This window comes from Podarcis cretensis (assembly GCF_951804945.1).
Source record: "Podarcis cretensis genome assembly, chromosome: 2".
Lineage (NCBI taxonomy): Eukaryota > Metazoa > Chordata > Lepidosauria > Squamata > Lacertidae > Podarcis > Podarcis cretensis.
In genome coordinates, this window is record NC_137171.1 from 107,715,936 (window position 1) to 107,732,543 (window position 16,608).

General features: G+C 45.9%; 1 protein-coding gene across 2 annotated transcripts in view; it reads right to left on the reverse strand.

The window, feature by feature from the left end:
• Nucleotides 1-16,608, reverse strand: part of CPNE9 (copine family member 9) — a 60,272-nt gene that overhangs the window by 30,580 nt on the left and 13,084 nt on the right. Inside the window, exons 1-5 of one of the 2 annotated variants that reach the window (XM_079963377.1) lie at nt 14,831-14,843; nt 13,385-13,425; nt 3,740-3,786; nt 1,718-1,821; nt 805-844 (exon numbers count right to left, since the gene is read on the reverse strand). In XM_079963377.1, coding sequence (XP_079819503.1) covers nt 805-844; nt 1,718-1,821; nt 3,740-3,786; nt 13,385-13,412 — 219 coding nt within the window. In that variant the 5' untranslated portion in view covers nt 13,413-13,425; nt 14,831-14,843. Of the gene's footprint in view, nt 1-804; nt 845-1,717; nt 1,822-3,739; nt 3,787-13,384; nt 13,426-14,830; nt 14,844-16,608 lie in introns of those variants that run through there. The other variant, XM_079963376.1, reaches the window with a different exon arrangement.

Genomic DNA, 16,608 nt, shown 5'->3' on the forward strand with positions numbered 1-16,608 from the left:
TAACCTGTGGATTTGCACCCCCTAACCCTAACCCCCAGATGTTGTGCCCAGTGCGGCCGGCCCCCCCTGCACCCCCCATGCTACGCCACTGTTTTGACGGTAAGAGCTGTTGTTATGTACTGAGTTGAATAGGATCCAAAAGGCAGCACTCGGAATGGTCCTAGAACAATAGGATTCAGAATGCAGCAGTCTGATTGGTCCACAAGAGCCACCCAATCCAGCTCCAGGTGGAAGTGAATCCGCAACCTGATTGGCCTACAGGTGAATCCCGGAATTAGCCAATCACGTGGGGCCCATTGTGTAAATAATGTATATAAAGCAGACATTCTGGGGGAACTTCCATTCCTCCTCACCGCTATGAGCTGAATAAAGAGCACGAAATCCACTCTTGACTCTGAGTATATTTCAGCTGCTTGACAGTGGAACAGGTTCCCTTGGAAGGTGATGGACTCTACTTCCTTGGAGGTTGTTAAGCAGAGGTTGGGTGGCCATCTGTCATGGATGTTTCAGTTGAGATTCCTACATTTTCAGGGGGTTGGACTAGATGGCTCTTGTGGGCCCTTCCAGCTGTACAATTCTACAATTCTAAGATATCCTGGGCTCTCCAGATATTAATGCTCATTGCCCAAGGCAGATGGTTATTTTCCTGCTCAACATTTTGTGTTCTTTTTTTGGAAAACACAGCACTTCCTTCCTTCCTTCAACTTGCAACAGACTTTCCAGGACCTCAACTGACTGCATTTTCTAGGTCCCATCTCTGCAGCAAACCCCTTTGCAGAGGTATTTAGGGAGGTATGTACTCACGCTTTTGGGAAGGTTGCTAGTCTTGGAGTCCACATTGTAGCTGGGAAAAACACAGAGAAAGTGCACTACTGCCTTGGTGTTAGAACATATCAGTGCCAGATTTACGTATAAGCTAAACATGCTATAGCTTAGGGTTCCACTCTCTTGGGGGCCCCCAAAAAAATTAATGGAAAAAACAACTGGATGGGCAGCTGGACATATAAAGGGCCCCGTTACCTTCAGTAGCTTAGGGCCTCATCAAACCTAAATCCGGCCCTGGAACATATTCAAGGTCTGATTTGGAATAGGGTTTGAAAGCAGGCCTCAGCACTGCAATCTGAGACAGGAATGTAGAAGCCAGGGGCATTGCCAGATGTGGACCATGGGAGCTGAGCCCTACCCTTTTGCATCGAACCCCGGATCTCCTTCCTTCCTCCCCTCTTAAAACCTAATTTTTTTAAAAAAAGTTTGGCTTGCATGATGGCTTTCCCTTTGAAAGTGAATCTAAAGTTTCAGCTGTGCCAGGGATGGAGCCCCAGTTGTTATGGGCTTGTGCCAAAAGTCTTTTAAGGATCCAGCGATGCCCCTGACGAGCCTCTTAATCTCAGGGTTTTGGGTTCGAGCCTTAATTTAGGGGGGTTGGACTAGATCAGTGTTTCCCAAGCTTGGGCCTCCAGCTGTTTTGGAGTACAATTCCCATCATCCCTTGCCACTGGTCTTGCTAGTCAGGGATGATGGGAGTTGTAGTTCAAAAACAGCTGGAGGCCCAAGCTTGGGAAACACTGGACTAGATGACCCCCAGGGTCCCTTCCAACTCCACCATTCTATGGTTCTATGAAAAGAGAACCAGGAAACAAGCAAGCAGAGGGGTGGTAAGAGAAAAGGGGGTCAGGACAGGGGCACAAAGTCGGGGAGAGGACCGGAAGTGACTCACACATCAAAACGAAGGTTCTGCTTCTCCTCAAAGTAATAGTCAAGCACAAATTTCCGGACAAACTCTGGGTTCAGCGTGTTGTCGATCACCTCTGTGCGACCAAACTGGGACAGGGAGGTAAGAAAAAACAGAAGGGGAAATGCAGAAGGTTAAACAGGTGGCAGTAGCAACCCCATGTTGCATATATGGACTGTGAACACACCATACCTTTAAAGCACCCTCCTTGGGGGGGGGGGGCAATAATCCTGGAAACTGTGGTTTGTTACAGGTGCTGGGAATTATAGCATTGTGGTGGTGGGGTAAACTGAAGTTCCCAGGATTCCTTGGGGGAAGCCATGCACTTTGCATGTTTGGTGTACAGTGGTACCTCGGGTTACATACGCTTCAGGTTACAGACTCGGCTAACCCTGAAATAGTGCTTCAGGTTAAGAACTTTGCTTCAGGATGAGAACAGAAATTGTGCTCCAGCGGCATGGCGGCAGCAGGAGGCCCCATTAGTTAAAGTGGTGCTTCAGGTTAAGAACAGTTTCAGGTTAAGAACGGACCTCCGGAACGAATTAAGTACTTAACCCGAGGTACCACTGTATACTCAATCCTTGTATGCTTGCATGGAGGACAGTACTGGCAGGGCTCTTGGGTTGTTGACTCACTAACCCTCCCAATCCAAAGCTTAGATGAAGGGTGACAAGCCTGTGGCCTTGCCAGGTGGTGTTGGTCAGCCCCAGCCAGCATGACCAGTGGTCAGGGATGATGGGAGTTGTAGTCCAGGAATAGAAACAGACTTTCATTTTCAGATCTGGGAACTGCCTTTAACCCAAACACCCATTTGCTTATTTTTCTAAACATACATTCGTATGGTGACGGTCCTGATGCCAAGCCCCAACTGTTATGTATTCAGTGGTCTGAGCTTGAGTCTGGACTAAGGATTCTGAGCTCCTGATTCGATATATGTTGTCCAATCACAGAACATTTCAGGATTTGGGCCTCTGCCACTGGCCGTTGAACTCTGAGTCATGATTCGCAGTTTGGAAGTTTAGACAGCCAATCACATTGGGAGTGGGAGTGGCCCAACCTTTCAGAAATGTATATGAGCTGTTGTTTTGCCTCTCTTTCCCAGTTACGTAGTTCAATAAAGGTTCTTGCTGTTATCACTGTGTCTTGCCTCGTGGGAACCCACCTACACTTCACTAACTTCGGTCTATACATGACCCAATGATGGGTCCTGACTCACCAGTGATCTAGAGGGCAACAGGTTTCTCACCCCAGCCTAGAAGAGCCACATACCTCTGGCCAAAGCAAGGCTGTCCCTCCACAAAAAGTCGAGGTTCGGTGGAAGCGGCAGCTGCTGGGGAGCAATTTGCCCCCCGAGCGCCAAGGAAGCTACACCCAGTGGTTGTTTCCTGGGCAGGATTTGGGTTGGAGGACAAGGCCCCAGGGTGAGAAACTCAGCAGGGCTGGCCTCCCAGCTACCACATTTTGAAGCAAGTGGGATGTTCTCATTCTAAACAGGGCGGGGTGGGGGTGGGGGTGGAAGACCCATCAAGTCTAGACTCTAAAATAAATCTAGCGGCAAGCACAGACTGCATTCGCCACGCCACCCACTGCACAGGGGGACTTCAGAGTCAGAGTTCATATCTCCGGGATACAACCCTAGTACCTGCCAAGTACAGCTGATGGTGACCATGTGGATTGGACCTGACAGAGGAAGGGAAAAATAATAATATTATAATAATAATTTATTATTTATACCCCGCCCATCTGGCTGGGCCTCCCCAGCCACTCTGGGCGGCTCCCCAAAAAAATATTAAAATACTGTAATACATCAAACATTAAAAGCTTCCCTAAACAAGGCAGCAGGCAGCTCATTGGCTGACCTCCCAGCAGGTTTGACCAATGAGGGTCTGTGCTGGTAAATTGCGGCAGGGCCCATATCCTGCAAGAAGAGTCCTTTCCCAGTTTGATGTAACAGGTGCGTTGGAAGCAGAAGGGTGTGTGTGTGTGTGTGTGCCTGCAGCTGCTCACCTCTCTCCATTCCTTGTCCGCCGTTCCTTGGATGTAAAGAATCACAACTGCAAGGAGAGATGTCAGAAGATGACATTCAGCACAGAAAAAGAAAAAGAAATCTTCTTCCATACAATTGCATTTTTTACACATGCACTTGTGTTTTCCATGCCATACTCCTAATGCACCTTTTGCAGCCGTTTTGTAGGCACCCTATATTTAAAGCACACTTTCCCTTCAAAGAATCACAGGAAATGTAGTTTGTTAAGCGTGCTGGGAATTGTAGGTGTGTTGCGGTCTTCAGGATTTTATTTGGGCAGGGATGTGCTTTAAATAGCTGGCGTGCACGCAGCTTAAGTTTTAATTACACAATTGCTAGGGTTGTTGTAATTATTATTATTATGTTTCATTATGTGTTTTAATTATGGATGTTTATATTTTAGTGCCAGTGTAAGTTGGGTGGCGCTGTGGTCTAAACCACAGAGCCTAGGACTTGCCAATCAGAAGGTCGGCGGTTCGAATCCCCGCGACGGGGTGAGCTCCCGTTGCTTGGTCCCTGCTCCTGCCAACCTAGCAGTTCGAAAGCACACCGGTGCAAGTAGATAAGTAGGTACCACTCTGGCGTTTCCGTGCGCTGCTCTGGTTTGCCAGAAGCGGCTTAGTCATGCTGGCCACATGACCCGGAAGCTGTACACCGGCTCCCTCGGCCAGTAAAGCAAGATGAGCGCCGCAACCCCAGAGTCGGCCACGACTGGACCTAACCGTCAGGGGTCTCTTTACCTTTACCTTAAGTTGTTTTTTATATTTGTAAACTGCTTGGATGACTATCGTGGCTTTAAGCTATATGTAAATTAATTAATAATAATTTCCCATTGTTCTGCAGAAGGTTTTCTGTTTTATAAGCTAAATTAAGAACAGACAATGGGTGCCAGCTGCAAATACAATACTAGGCAATATTGGAGTTTTAATGCTCCAACATCCCTGTCCGTAGTTCAGTGGCAGATCTGACTTGGTCACATGCAAAGCTCTCAAATTCACTCCTTAGCATTTGCAAGTGAGCCCGGAAAAGACACTCAAGAGAGATGCTGCCCGTCACTGGATAGTCTGACCTGGGATACAGCAACTTTTCCTATGTTCCCTGAGTACAGTGGTACCTTGGTTCTCAAACAACTTGGAACCCAAACGCTGCAAACCCGGAAGTAAGTGTTCCGGTTTGCAAACTTTTTTTGGAAGCCGAACATGCTCCGTCTTGAGTGTTATGCTTCCGTTTTGAGTGCCACACTTGCGCTTAGGTCTGTCTGTTTTTTGCGGCTCTTTTTTGTTGTTTTTGTGACTGTGTGGAACCCAGTTCAGCTACTGATTGATTGATTGTGTGACTACAGTACATTGTTTATTGCCTTCATTTTATGGATCAATGGTCTCGTTAGGTAGTAAAATTCATGTTATATTGCTGTTTTAGTGGTTGTTTTTAAAAGTCTGGAACGGATTAATCCATTTTGCATTACTTTCTACGGGAAAGCACACATTGGTTTTAGAACACTTTGGTTTTGGAACGGACGTCCGGAACGTCCGGACGTCCGGAACGGATTAAGTTTGAAAACCAAGGTACCACTGTACTGAGTACTAACCGGCTGGCACTGGTGACGTCACAAACCCTCTCTTTCTGAAGCAGTTTGCAGTTCTTTTAAAATAGTTTCAGTCATTAAAAACAATAGCAAGGCAAGCATTAACTGTAGCTAGGTAAAGGTGTGCATGGCACTTTTAAAAAAAATGTCAGCAGCCTGTTTGAAGCATGAGGCAAGGAGGAAGAGTGATGGACAAGGCACCCTTTGAGTTACTGGTCTGTTGTGCAACTCTCCTTTAATTTGTGATGTTGAGAGGAAGCCAGGTTTCTACTGCAGGAGCAGAACCTGCTGTGATGTCTGTTTATATGTTATTGATCATCCATCAGCTACAATATCTTTTAATCTGTTGACAGTCCTAGCTTGCACCTTCATCACAGAGATTTCCTAAACAATGAGATTGGCATTTAAGATCAGGCGAAGCAAACTCTCCATGAGCTGCTTTTGCAATTTAGCCCTATACTGCTCTGCGGTATCATGAATTAGACAAAGCGGCGACAGCATTCTTTTAATAATGTGTCTTCGCATCTTGTCACCATTGCTTTATTGGGAAATGTATCAAAACTACACATGGGTTATGACAAAAGCGGCCTAATGAATCATACGATAAATATTATATGTATAGCAATCACAATTAATATCAAGGCAAAGATTTAATATTACAGTGCCATATCCTGCCTTAACGTTTATCCATCTTGGGCAATCCATTACCATCACCTGATCCAATATGTCAACACAATTAAATTCAGCGAGATTAATATTTCAGCTCAAATGCTGAACGCTATCATACCCATCTTCTCTGAATGGTTTTGCCATTTCTGAACTTTTAAAAGGACAGTTTTAAATGCCAGATCACTGATCAACAGAATTTCTCGGAGTTATATTTGATATTAGTCATATGCAGAGTAAACCCATTGAAATCAACTGACTTTTGTAAATGAGCATCTTAGTTGGGTATCAGCCTCAGTGTATAACTTAAGTTATCTCAATTCCTGCTGAATGTCGAACTGTTAAGATTTTTGCAGATAGCAAATTTATTCAGCTTCCTGCTCTGAATCCAGCTTTTTAAAGTAGCCTAACAATACTCTCCTTGGATCCAGACCACATCTGCAATATTTTCCAATCAGTTATCTGGGACCAAAACATCTGTATTCAGGACTTCCGGGTTGGCGCCATCGCCGAATGGCGGACTCCCTCCGAGCTCTGGAGGGAGCCTGCTCGGCAGGGGCTGGGTCCTACCGCGCCGGCGACGCGGGGACCCTCAAAAACCATGGGCGCTGAAACCCATGGACATGGTGACTCGGCTGGCACCTTTTGCGCCCCCCCGACCCGCGAAGGAGCCTTTTTAAAGGCTGCGGAGCGGGTGACAGGGGGGGTGTGGTGCTTTGAGTCCTTCGCTTCCCCTGCCGAGCGAAGCCGCATGCCATTCGACGGAGAGCGCTGACTTCTTCTATTGAAAATCTGGACTTAAAAGAATAACCCGTGAGTAATCGGAACCTGGACTAAAAAGGGGGATAAATTTTTTTAAAAAAATTCGGAACGAGCGGGGGAGGCGCAAAAAGGAAGTCAGCCCCCCCCCCCCTGTTGTAGAAGAGTTAAAGCAAAGGATTTGACAACTAAGATCGAGAGCAACCTTACTTTGACAAAGTTATTAACTTCGCGAGGGAAAATCATAAGATTGAGCTGGAGGAGAAAAGTGGAATTGAATTGAATTAAAAAGCAACCCCCCCCCCGGAACCCTGGGAGCGATTTGTGAGAGCGCCTGGAGAAGAGAAATAGAGGTTTTGACAGCTGTCAAAGAGCTGTCAAAGCGGAAGAATAAAATAGAGAACTTTGTTACGAGGACTTTGCCGGTTACATTCGTTACAAATTGGATACAAATTGTTTTAAACAAGGAATAACAAGTTATTTTGACTGGTGGACGTGATCTGGAAGGGAATTCAGTTATTGCAAACCACCTAGAGGAGCCGAGGGATATTACAAGTATTGTTGGCGTGGAATTTGACCAGAACTTTCTATCTCCTGGGAAACTGCAGAAATGGAACACTATTTTGTCTACAGAGGTCTACACACTAAAGGAGACAATGGATTTATCTATTGAAGAATGAAAGGGACTTGACGTAATGTTTTGTTCCTGAATAACAAGCCTCTGTAGAGGAATTAGAAGCTTTTGGAATTAGAACATTTGTGCAGGAGAGCAGGGGAAAAAAAAAAAGGAGGAGTGAGATCAACAAGAACAACAAAAATAATAAGAACTGGACAAAGTTGGAAGTGGTATCATTTGGGACATCCAGATTTGACAGGCTTAAAGAAATAAAACTGGAGTTTTTACTCCTAGATATAAAAATCTGGATGGAAGAAATGGGCCTTTTTTGAGACAGACTCCTTCCAAGATTGGACATTCGAAATTAAAGATGACTGGGAAAGGACTATGGCTTAGAGAGATGTGGGAACTTCAGGAAGACATCAGACGTTGAGGAACATTGGGAACGCAACCGGGAAAGGGGGGAGGGAAATTTGGAATCCAAAGGGTGTAAAATATATATATTTTTTAAAATCTGTATTGCATATTAAAGGGGGGAACTCGCGGAAGGGAACAGGTCGATTTTAGGGGATGGGAAAATATTTTTAAAATTGGGTCAATGATAATAAGTATAAATCTGGGATAAGAAATTGTTGAATTTTTTTGTTTATTTGTAAGAATTGGAATACAGGAGGGGGAGGGGAGGGGAAGTCCTGAAAAGATGTTACTGGGAAAAAGATTTTAAAATTGGATGTTTTGTTTTTTTATTTTGTTGTAATTGGAAAATCTTAATAAATATCATTAAAAAAAAAAATCTGTATTCATGTATGTATCAAGTCAATCTTTACATGACTGCATCACCAACAAATGGAACATATCAGGTAGATTTTGTCAAGTTTCCATGGTTGTCAAATGCCACTGTATAAAAACCTTAAAACAGTACTACTATGGGGTTGAAGATGAACTGGAGGACCTCATGGTTGGAAAACTGACTTCCTGAGGCAAAAGACAAGATGGGGCCTTCTCCTGGTCCATATACACAGAATAACAGAATCATAGAGCTGTAGAGATGGAAGGGATCCCACGGGCCATGTTCTTCTGCTGTGGTGGAATCACAGCTAGAGAATCCCTTACAGATCCAACGAAACTTACTTCGGTACTGGCCACAAGACAACATTCTCTATTGTGCCCGAGGTTTTTGCAGGACATGCTCAGGCTGCAATGATGTGATGCAGTCACAGGGAACCTCTGACCTCCAGGCCCAAAGAAGCCTGCCAGAGGTCCCTGGGGCTGTTTCCTCCCGGCCACATGCACCTGCCACTCACCTGCGAAGGAAGATCGGGGAGACTAAAGAGTACATTCCAGGCCAGTCCTTTGCGAGCGCAGCTGGCATTTGATGCTCTAAGGCATGGTGTGTGTGTGTTTGTGTTTGTGTTTGTGTGTGTGTGTGTGTGTGTGTGTGTGTGTGTGTGTGTTTGCAATCAAGCAGGGCATACCTTTTATGAAATAAATAAATAAAATTGAAACTTGGCAAACTGCTCTGCTGGGATCGGATGCACTTGGGAGCTTCCGACGGCATCGGAAGTCTGCTAAAAGCAGCGCTGCTTTTAGCAAACATCCGATCCAGCCAGGAACTCCTGCAAAGAGGAGCTCCCTAGTGTATCCGACCGCAGCAGAGCGGCTTGCCTTTGCCAGCGCGACTTGCCTTTGGCACCAAACTGAAGCTGTGTTTAATGCAAGCTGCACCGCTACGTCTAGGGGCTGGATTCACTGAACGTTTTACTACAGCAGGCGATTGCCAAGTGGGCAGCCCAGCCGACTTGCCAAATGTAGCCCACAACTGGATCTGGTTCACTGGCCAAAAGGAGTTCCCTTGCTGTTGATGCAAAGGGATGTTCACAGACATCCTGAGGTCACGGAATGTTTACAATCAATATAGCTGTTGGGAGGGAAGTGGGCATTTTGGCTGGGAGTAAACCTCTTCAAGGGCTGTGAGACATGGGGGGGGGGTCACAGGGCAATACAGCTGGCTGGGGAGGAAGTGAGATGGCCCCGTTGAAAACAAAAGAGGCACAAAATGAGGGGAGTAAAAAACAACAACAGGCAGACTGATTATTTCACATTGATTCAAAGTTAAGCAGCCAAATATTTAGCAAGAGTATTTACATTAAAGCCTTTTAAACTCAGTCTTCAGCCAAAAAGGCTCCCAGAGCGGCTTATGAAGATCATTAAGAAGGCACACGTTCATAGAAAGGATTTTATGTAAGCATTGTTGATTTTATATTCATGTACAACAGCTGATAAAATAAAATGCAACTGGGTCATTGTCCACACAGTGAATGCAGAAAATTCACATTCTAGCTACTGAATAGGTTATTCCTCCCCATGTAATTAACTAGAAGCCTTTTTTTTAAAAAAGGAGTCTATTTAAAAAGTCATTTTTAGATATGTGTCAGTGTTGTTAACTTCACCACAACTGTAGCGTCCCACAATGCCTGGAGCCATCCCTCCTTGAACCCCTAATTTTTTTTAATATTGGGCGTTCCTAGGTGACCTGTTTACTGAGCATTCGTTTCTGATTTGCTTGCAGGGAGGTTAGACAATGTTGTGGCAAAGTGAGCATCACCCCACACTTTCCTAGTGCATTTTCCTGTCACGTTCCTTATCGCAAAACAAAAAGTCCGCCGTTTTGAGGAAGCAGCTTTGTTTTGCAAGGCGACCCAGTCAACTAACCGCACAGCCTGAATCCGCTGCCATGTGACCGAATCCCATGTGACGGTTCTGGAAGTGTCCTTCGAAAGAAGCCCTTGCAAAAAGTCTCAGCTCACCTCGCAGTCATTATGAGGCTGGTACCACTTAAAAGGGACACCTGGGCTTTCTGTGGTTCAGCCACCAGCAGAGAGAGACTCTCTGTAATTGGATGCCCCTTTTAGACATTCACCAGAATGTCTCCTCTGAGACAGCCTCTCTCTGTGTGTGTATGTGTCTGTGTATGTCTGAATCCCGTCTCTGGGGCCTCAAATCTGCTGAGAGATTATGTAGGCCGCTGTTGCCACACAAGCAGGTACATGAGCTGGTCTCTACAGTTGGATAATTCCACAGACCACGTTAAACAAACTGCGGCTTCACACTTGCTTCCTCCCATCTTTCCGTTGAGCTCCTTCTCACATTTCTTCAGGATATGCTTCTACATTGTGTCCCAGAACTAAGCCTGACTCAGTTCAAGGAAACCCAGGCTACATATTCATGCCATACATTTAAAGCACCGTGATACCGGCCTGCTATGACGCACACCTGAGAGGTGCCGGAATGGCACTCTGGGGCACCCCAGCTGAACAAAAGCACAACCTAGAAAGCACAAGACAAGTGGGAAACCGATTGGACCCATGCTTTCTAGGTGCAGGTAAAGGTAAAAGGGCCACTGACCATTAGGTCAAGTCGTGGCCGACTCTGGGGTTGCGGTGCTCATCTTGCTTTATTGGCTGAGGGAGCCGGCGTACAGCTTCAGGGTCATGTGGCCAGCATGACTAAGCCGCTTCTGGCGAACCAGAGCAGCGCACGGAAACGCTGTTTACCTTCCTGCCAGAGCGGTACCTATTTATCTACTTGCACTTTTGACGTGCTTTCGAACTGCTAGGTTGGCAGGAGCAGGGACCAAGCAACGGGAGCTCACCCCGTCACGGGGATTCGAACCGCCGACCTTCTGATTGGCAAGTCCTAGGCTCTGAGCCCTCTGTTTGTGCAACTGAAATAAATGGCAACTTCCCCCCTGCCTCCATTTCTCTCCCCTTTCTCTCTTGCCTCCCCACTTTTAAATTACAGCATGCCAGCTCCTCAGGGCAGGCAGCTGTCCTCCTCTGTTTTGTAAAACGCCCTTCACACTGAGTGCTTGTCTACAGGATGGGGCATAAAATTCCTCCAGGGCTACCATCTATTTACACTAGAAACCCAAAGGGGTAGGCCTCTTAGCTCAACGGCAGAACATCTGAACCTAGGACGTCCTAGGTTAAGACCCCAAGGTCTCCATGGGACAAATCATAGAATCATAGAGTTGGAAGAGACCACAAGGGCCATCGAGTCCAACCCCCTGCCAAGCAGGAAACACCATCAGAGCACTCCTGACATATGGTTGTCAAGCCTCTGCTTAAAGACCTCCAAAGAAGGAGACTCCACCACACTCCTTGGCAGCAAATTCCACTGTCGAACAGCTCTTACTGTCAGGAAGTTCTTCCTAATGTTTAGGTGGAATCTTCTTTCTTGTAGTTTGGAACCATTGCTCCGTGTCCGCTTCTCTGGAGCAGCAGAAAACAACCTTTCTCCCTCCTCTATGTGACATCCTTTTATATATTTGAACATGGCTATCATATCACCCCTTAACCTCCTCTTCTCCAGGCTAAACATGCCCAGCTCCCTTAGCCGTTCCTCATAAGGCATCATTTCCAGGCCTTTGACCATTTTGGTTGCCCTCCTCTGGACACGTTCCAGAATGTAAGGTTCTGCACTAAGGCAGAAAAAACCAGGAGCATAAATATAAGATGAGGGATGCCTGGCTTACTAGTAAGTAAAGGCAAAGGGACCCCTGACCATTAGGTCCAGTCGTGGCCGACTCTGGGGTTGCGGCACTCATCTTCGCAACCCGCATCCCATAGCTTACTAGTAGTACATGTGAAAAGGTCCCAGGGGCTTGGTGGACCACAGGCTTAACATGAGTCAACAGTGTGATGCAATGGCAGAAAAGGCTAATGCTATTCTAGGCTACATCAACAGAAGTCTAGTGTCCAGATCAAGGGAAGTCATAGTACTACTCTATTCTGCCTTGGTCAAACCACGCCTGGAAGACTGTGTCCAGTTCTGGTACCACAATTTAAGAAGGATGTTGACAAGCTGGACCATGTGCAGAGGAGGGTGATCAAGATGATCAAGGGAGGGTCTGGAAACCAAGCCTTGTGAGGAACAGTTGAAGGAGTTGGGTGTGTTTAGCCTGGAAAAGAGGAGACTAAGAGGAGAGAGGATAGCCATCTTCAAACGTCTCAAGGGCTGTCAGATGGAAGATGGAGCATTCTTGTTTTCTCCTGCTCCAGAGGGTAGGACTCTAACCAGTGGCTTCAAGTAATAAGAAAGGTTTCCTATTTTATAGGACACATCTGTTATATGTCTACTCAGGAGTAATACCCACTGAGTTCAATGGAACCCATTCCCAGGTGACTGCCATGAAAGACTGCAGCCTCAGCTCTTGTAGACAAGAGACGGGAGAAAAAGCAGGCTATGAGATGAGAAGTTGGCATTTAAGCAAGGCGGGGATCCTCATGGCATGAGAAATGTTCCAGGCTTGCAGGCATAATGAGCTGTCTGCCTGTCTACCCATTGTCCATTGGAGGAGGATTAATTCTGATGAGAACGAGGTTTCCCCCATTAGCTATATTAGGAAAAAGCTCCATGACAGATGTGAAGGCGTTAGAATCCATTTTCAGCAGTGGCGAGATTTAATCAGGCAGCATCTATTGGTCACTGGGGACCAGTGGGGGCTGGTTGGGCAGAAGGCAGGGAGGCCACCAGTAGGGGGAGCCAGAGCGAACGGCAGGCACAGCCGCCCCCTGATTGGCTGTGAATATGAAAGCAGGCAGATGGGGTTGGCTGAGGGCAGTCTGAATGTTGGTGGGGCAGTGCCCCTTCCGCCCTCATGGGCCACCTTCCACTGGCCATTTCTAAGGTTCAAGCCAATTTTCTGCTTTCTCGTAGTGCGATAAACAAGTAAGTTTTTTTGCTGTTGCAAATGCTTTAATTGTTTTGTAAGCACTGCCATTATTTTATTTCACTTCAGTAGTGCTTTGAGGTGGACCAGAAGATTTTCCTGTCCCTCTGTGCTGCCCAGGTGGTGAAGCAGATTGTATTATAGCAGCCAACCTACTTGACAAATCTTCTTTTGGCTTTTCGACCAGATTCGTCACCTCCCACCAAGGACAGTGACACACTGCCGCCCCCCCACCTCCTCACCAAATATCAACAGCTTGGCACACTTACCAGGATCAGACTTCGAGAAAGTATCCATGTCCAACAGGTTCCTGGGGAGATCGATAAGCAAAGGGATAGAAAGAAAGACAAGAATGTGAGTTTGGAAATAAGAGAAATGCCGGAAAGTGAAGTGAAGTGAAGTAGTGTGTGTGTGTATGTGTGTGTGTGTGTGTGTGTGTGTGTGTGAGAGAGAGAGAGAGAGAGAGAGAGAGAGAGAGAGGTCCCATCTACACTATGCTTCTAAAACAGTATTGAGGCATCTAATCATAGCCTGCATTTTTATTAAGGCTTGATCAGGGCCTGCATTTTAAAATGAGCTTAAAGATTTTCAAATGTTAAATGCCAGGCAGAAGACCAGCTGCCTAAGAACCTTGGCAAGATGTTTATCCTCCTGGACAAGGGCCCCCCCTGATTTATAGCAGAAAACAATTCTCAAAGTCGTAAAAAGGGAATTACAGGCTGACAGCCAAGGTTACACTGACCCTACATATTACAGAAGATAAAAAAAAGAGATAAACATAATTAAGAGTTGATAAATAGTAAAATAAAACCATGTGCCTCCCATTAAACTTGAGCCATATTTTCCTAAGGTTAAAAGGCCAAGAACAAATAGACTGGCTTGGCTGGAGAAGGGGAGTGTAAAGAGAAGAAGAGGTTTTCTTCCTATTTTTATTTTGAGACTGTAAAATGTTCCTTCCTTTTTTACTTTGAGAAGGTTTATTCTTCTAAAAGGCTATCTATGATAATGTATGAAATATATTAGCTTAAATGTAATTATGCAAAGGAATTAGAAACTAAGAAATGTTAAATCCTTATGCTAGATTCTTATTTCATATAGTTGGAAGAGACCACAGGGGCCATCAGCCCAGCCCCCCTGCCAAGCAGGAAAGATCATTAGAGCACATATATGGTTGTCAGGCCTTTGTTTAAAGACCTCCAAAAGAAGGAGATCTTTCAATGTTGATGTGAACTCAAGATCCTTGACATCTGTTTAAGATAAAAATTTAAGATTAACCATCTGTTTTGGAGGGCAATAGGGCAAGGAGGGCAAGAGGTGAGCTGGTAATTAAGGTTCCTTGTTGAGACAAATGTAAGATAAATGACTACTTATTTGTCATTTATAGATAGAAGAATATATAGCTTTTTGTTTCCCATAAAAGGCAAAAAGGAAATGGGTGTATCTTTTGTGATTGGTTCTAGCAAACAGCCAATAGGAATTTCAACCAGGCTGATTGGACAGAGGCACCCACAGGAGGAGCAAGGGGGCTGGATTAAGGAAATATAAGTGCTGGCCATAACGGCAGGAGGCCAGGCCAGAGCTTGGTAACCATATACCACTGTGCCTCATATTTATTTGTCCGACAAATAAATTATTATTTTAATTTCTCTATTGCTGCGTTGAATATTTCATTCCAGCTAAGCGTTAACCACAAGCAGGGTGCTACAGTATCATACCACTTTAAACAATCATGGCTCCCCCACAAGGAATCATGGGAAGTGTGGCATGTTAAGAGTGCAAAGAATTGCTAAGAGACCCCTACTCCTCTCAATTCTCTGCAAGGGACTCTGGGAATCGTAGTTTCTGTGAGGAGACGAGGGGTCTCCCAAGAATTCTCAGCACCCTAACCAAACTACAGCTCCCAGGATTCTTTGGGGGAAGCCGTGACTGTTCATAATACGGCTTCAAATATGCAATGGTGCAGGCAGGGCTTAAGGATCAAAGTTATAAGCCTAGGATTTGTTCCCTTCCCTTCCCTTTCCCCCCACAGCAAAGTCACCTTGACCGTTCTCAGCCGCTTCCCTTCTCTTGTGTTGTTAGCTTTATTAATGCATCTGAATTAAGATCATTAAAAGAGGCAATCAAATCTGTAGTCAGTCGCAGCTTTGTGCTGGAGAGAGGGGGAAAGAGCCGATTCACAGCCCTCTCTGCCCCCAAGAAAATCCTCAGGGAGGAATTTCTGAGCAGTAGACCTGAGAATGAAAACAAGGAAGATGAGGGGGCAAGGTGAGTCTACTTACAGGCCCCCCTCATGGCAAGACCTTGTGCCCTTATTGGATGCAGAATCCCTTCCCCTCTGTTGCTAGGACACTTCAACTGAGGTTTAAGTACAATTAACAGTCACGATTGCCAGGCTATTGTCACAGACCTGACTCCAACTGGGTGAGAAAACCCAGCAGTTCTGTATTCAGCCCAGAACTCTGCAAACAACTTGAATAAGCAACTGAAATTTAAATCTCTCCCTTGGTCACAGAAGTATACCATTCGGGAGGCTGCTGCGGCTGCCAGCCAGTGTTGGCAATGCTGACTGAGCTAGATGGACAAGTGGCCTGTCCCAATCCAAGGCAACTCCCTATGTTTGGCGAGCTTCCAGCTAATCGATTATCTTCTTCATTATTGTAATTATTCAGGGTTTTTTTTTATATTCCCCCTGAAAATAATACAGTCATGCCTCGGGTTGAATGTGCTTTGGATTGAGCACGTTTGAGTTGTGCTCCGTGGCAACCCGGAAGTAACAGAGCGCATTACTTCTGGGTTTCACCGCTTGCGCATGCGCAGACGCTCAAAATGACCTCACACGCATGCACGGAAGCGGCGAAACGCGACCCGTGCACGCGGAGATGCACTGTCATGGCTTACATTGCGTTCAGGATGCGAACGGGGCTCCAGAACGGATCCCGTTCGCATCCTGAGGTATAAGCAAAGCTTCCTTAAGTTTTTAGTCAAGAATGAAGATTAGTTTGAACACATGCAGAGGTCTTAGGATGTGGGCGTAGTCAAGAAGGGAGGGCAGGGGACAGCTGCCCCCCCCCAAATCGATCAAAATCAATACAAACCAAATGGGGTGGTTGTAGAGGTCAGGGGGCAGAATTTTAGGTAATTATGCATAGACCACTCCAATCTCTGAGGTGATGGACAAATAGGAACGCTCAAGACAAACAGAAGTTATCAGTTTCCTGGATTGCCTGCTTTCCCTGTCCGTGGATCGGCAAAACTGGTTATGCTCCCCCTCTGAGCTAGGCAAATCCTTGTTTTTCACTACAGTAAGCCTGCAACTTATGCACATTTAACTTGTGCGCATACAGCTTTGCGCGCTTGGCAAAAAATGTAGAAAGAAAGAGAATAGGTAAAAGGTAAAGGACCCCTGGACGGTTAAGTCCAGTCAAAGGCGGCTATGGGGTTGCGGCACACATCTCGCTATCAGGCTGAGGAAGCCAGCGTTTGTCCACAGACA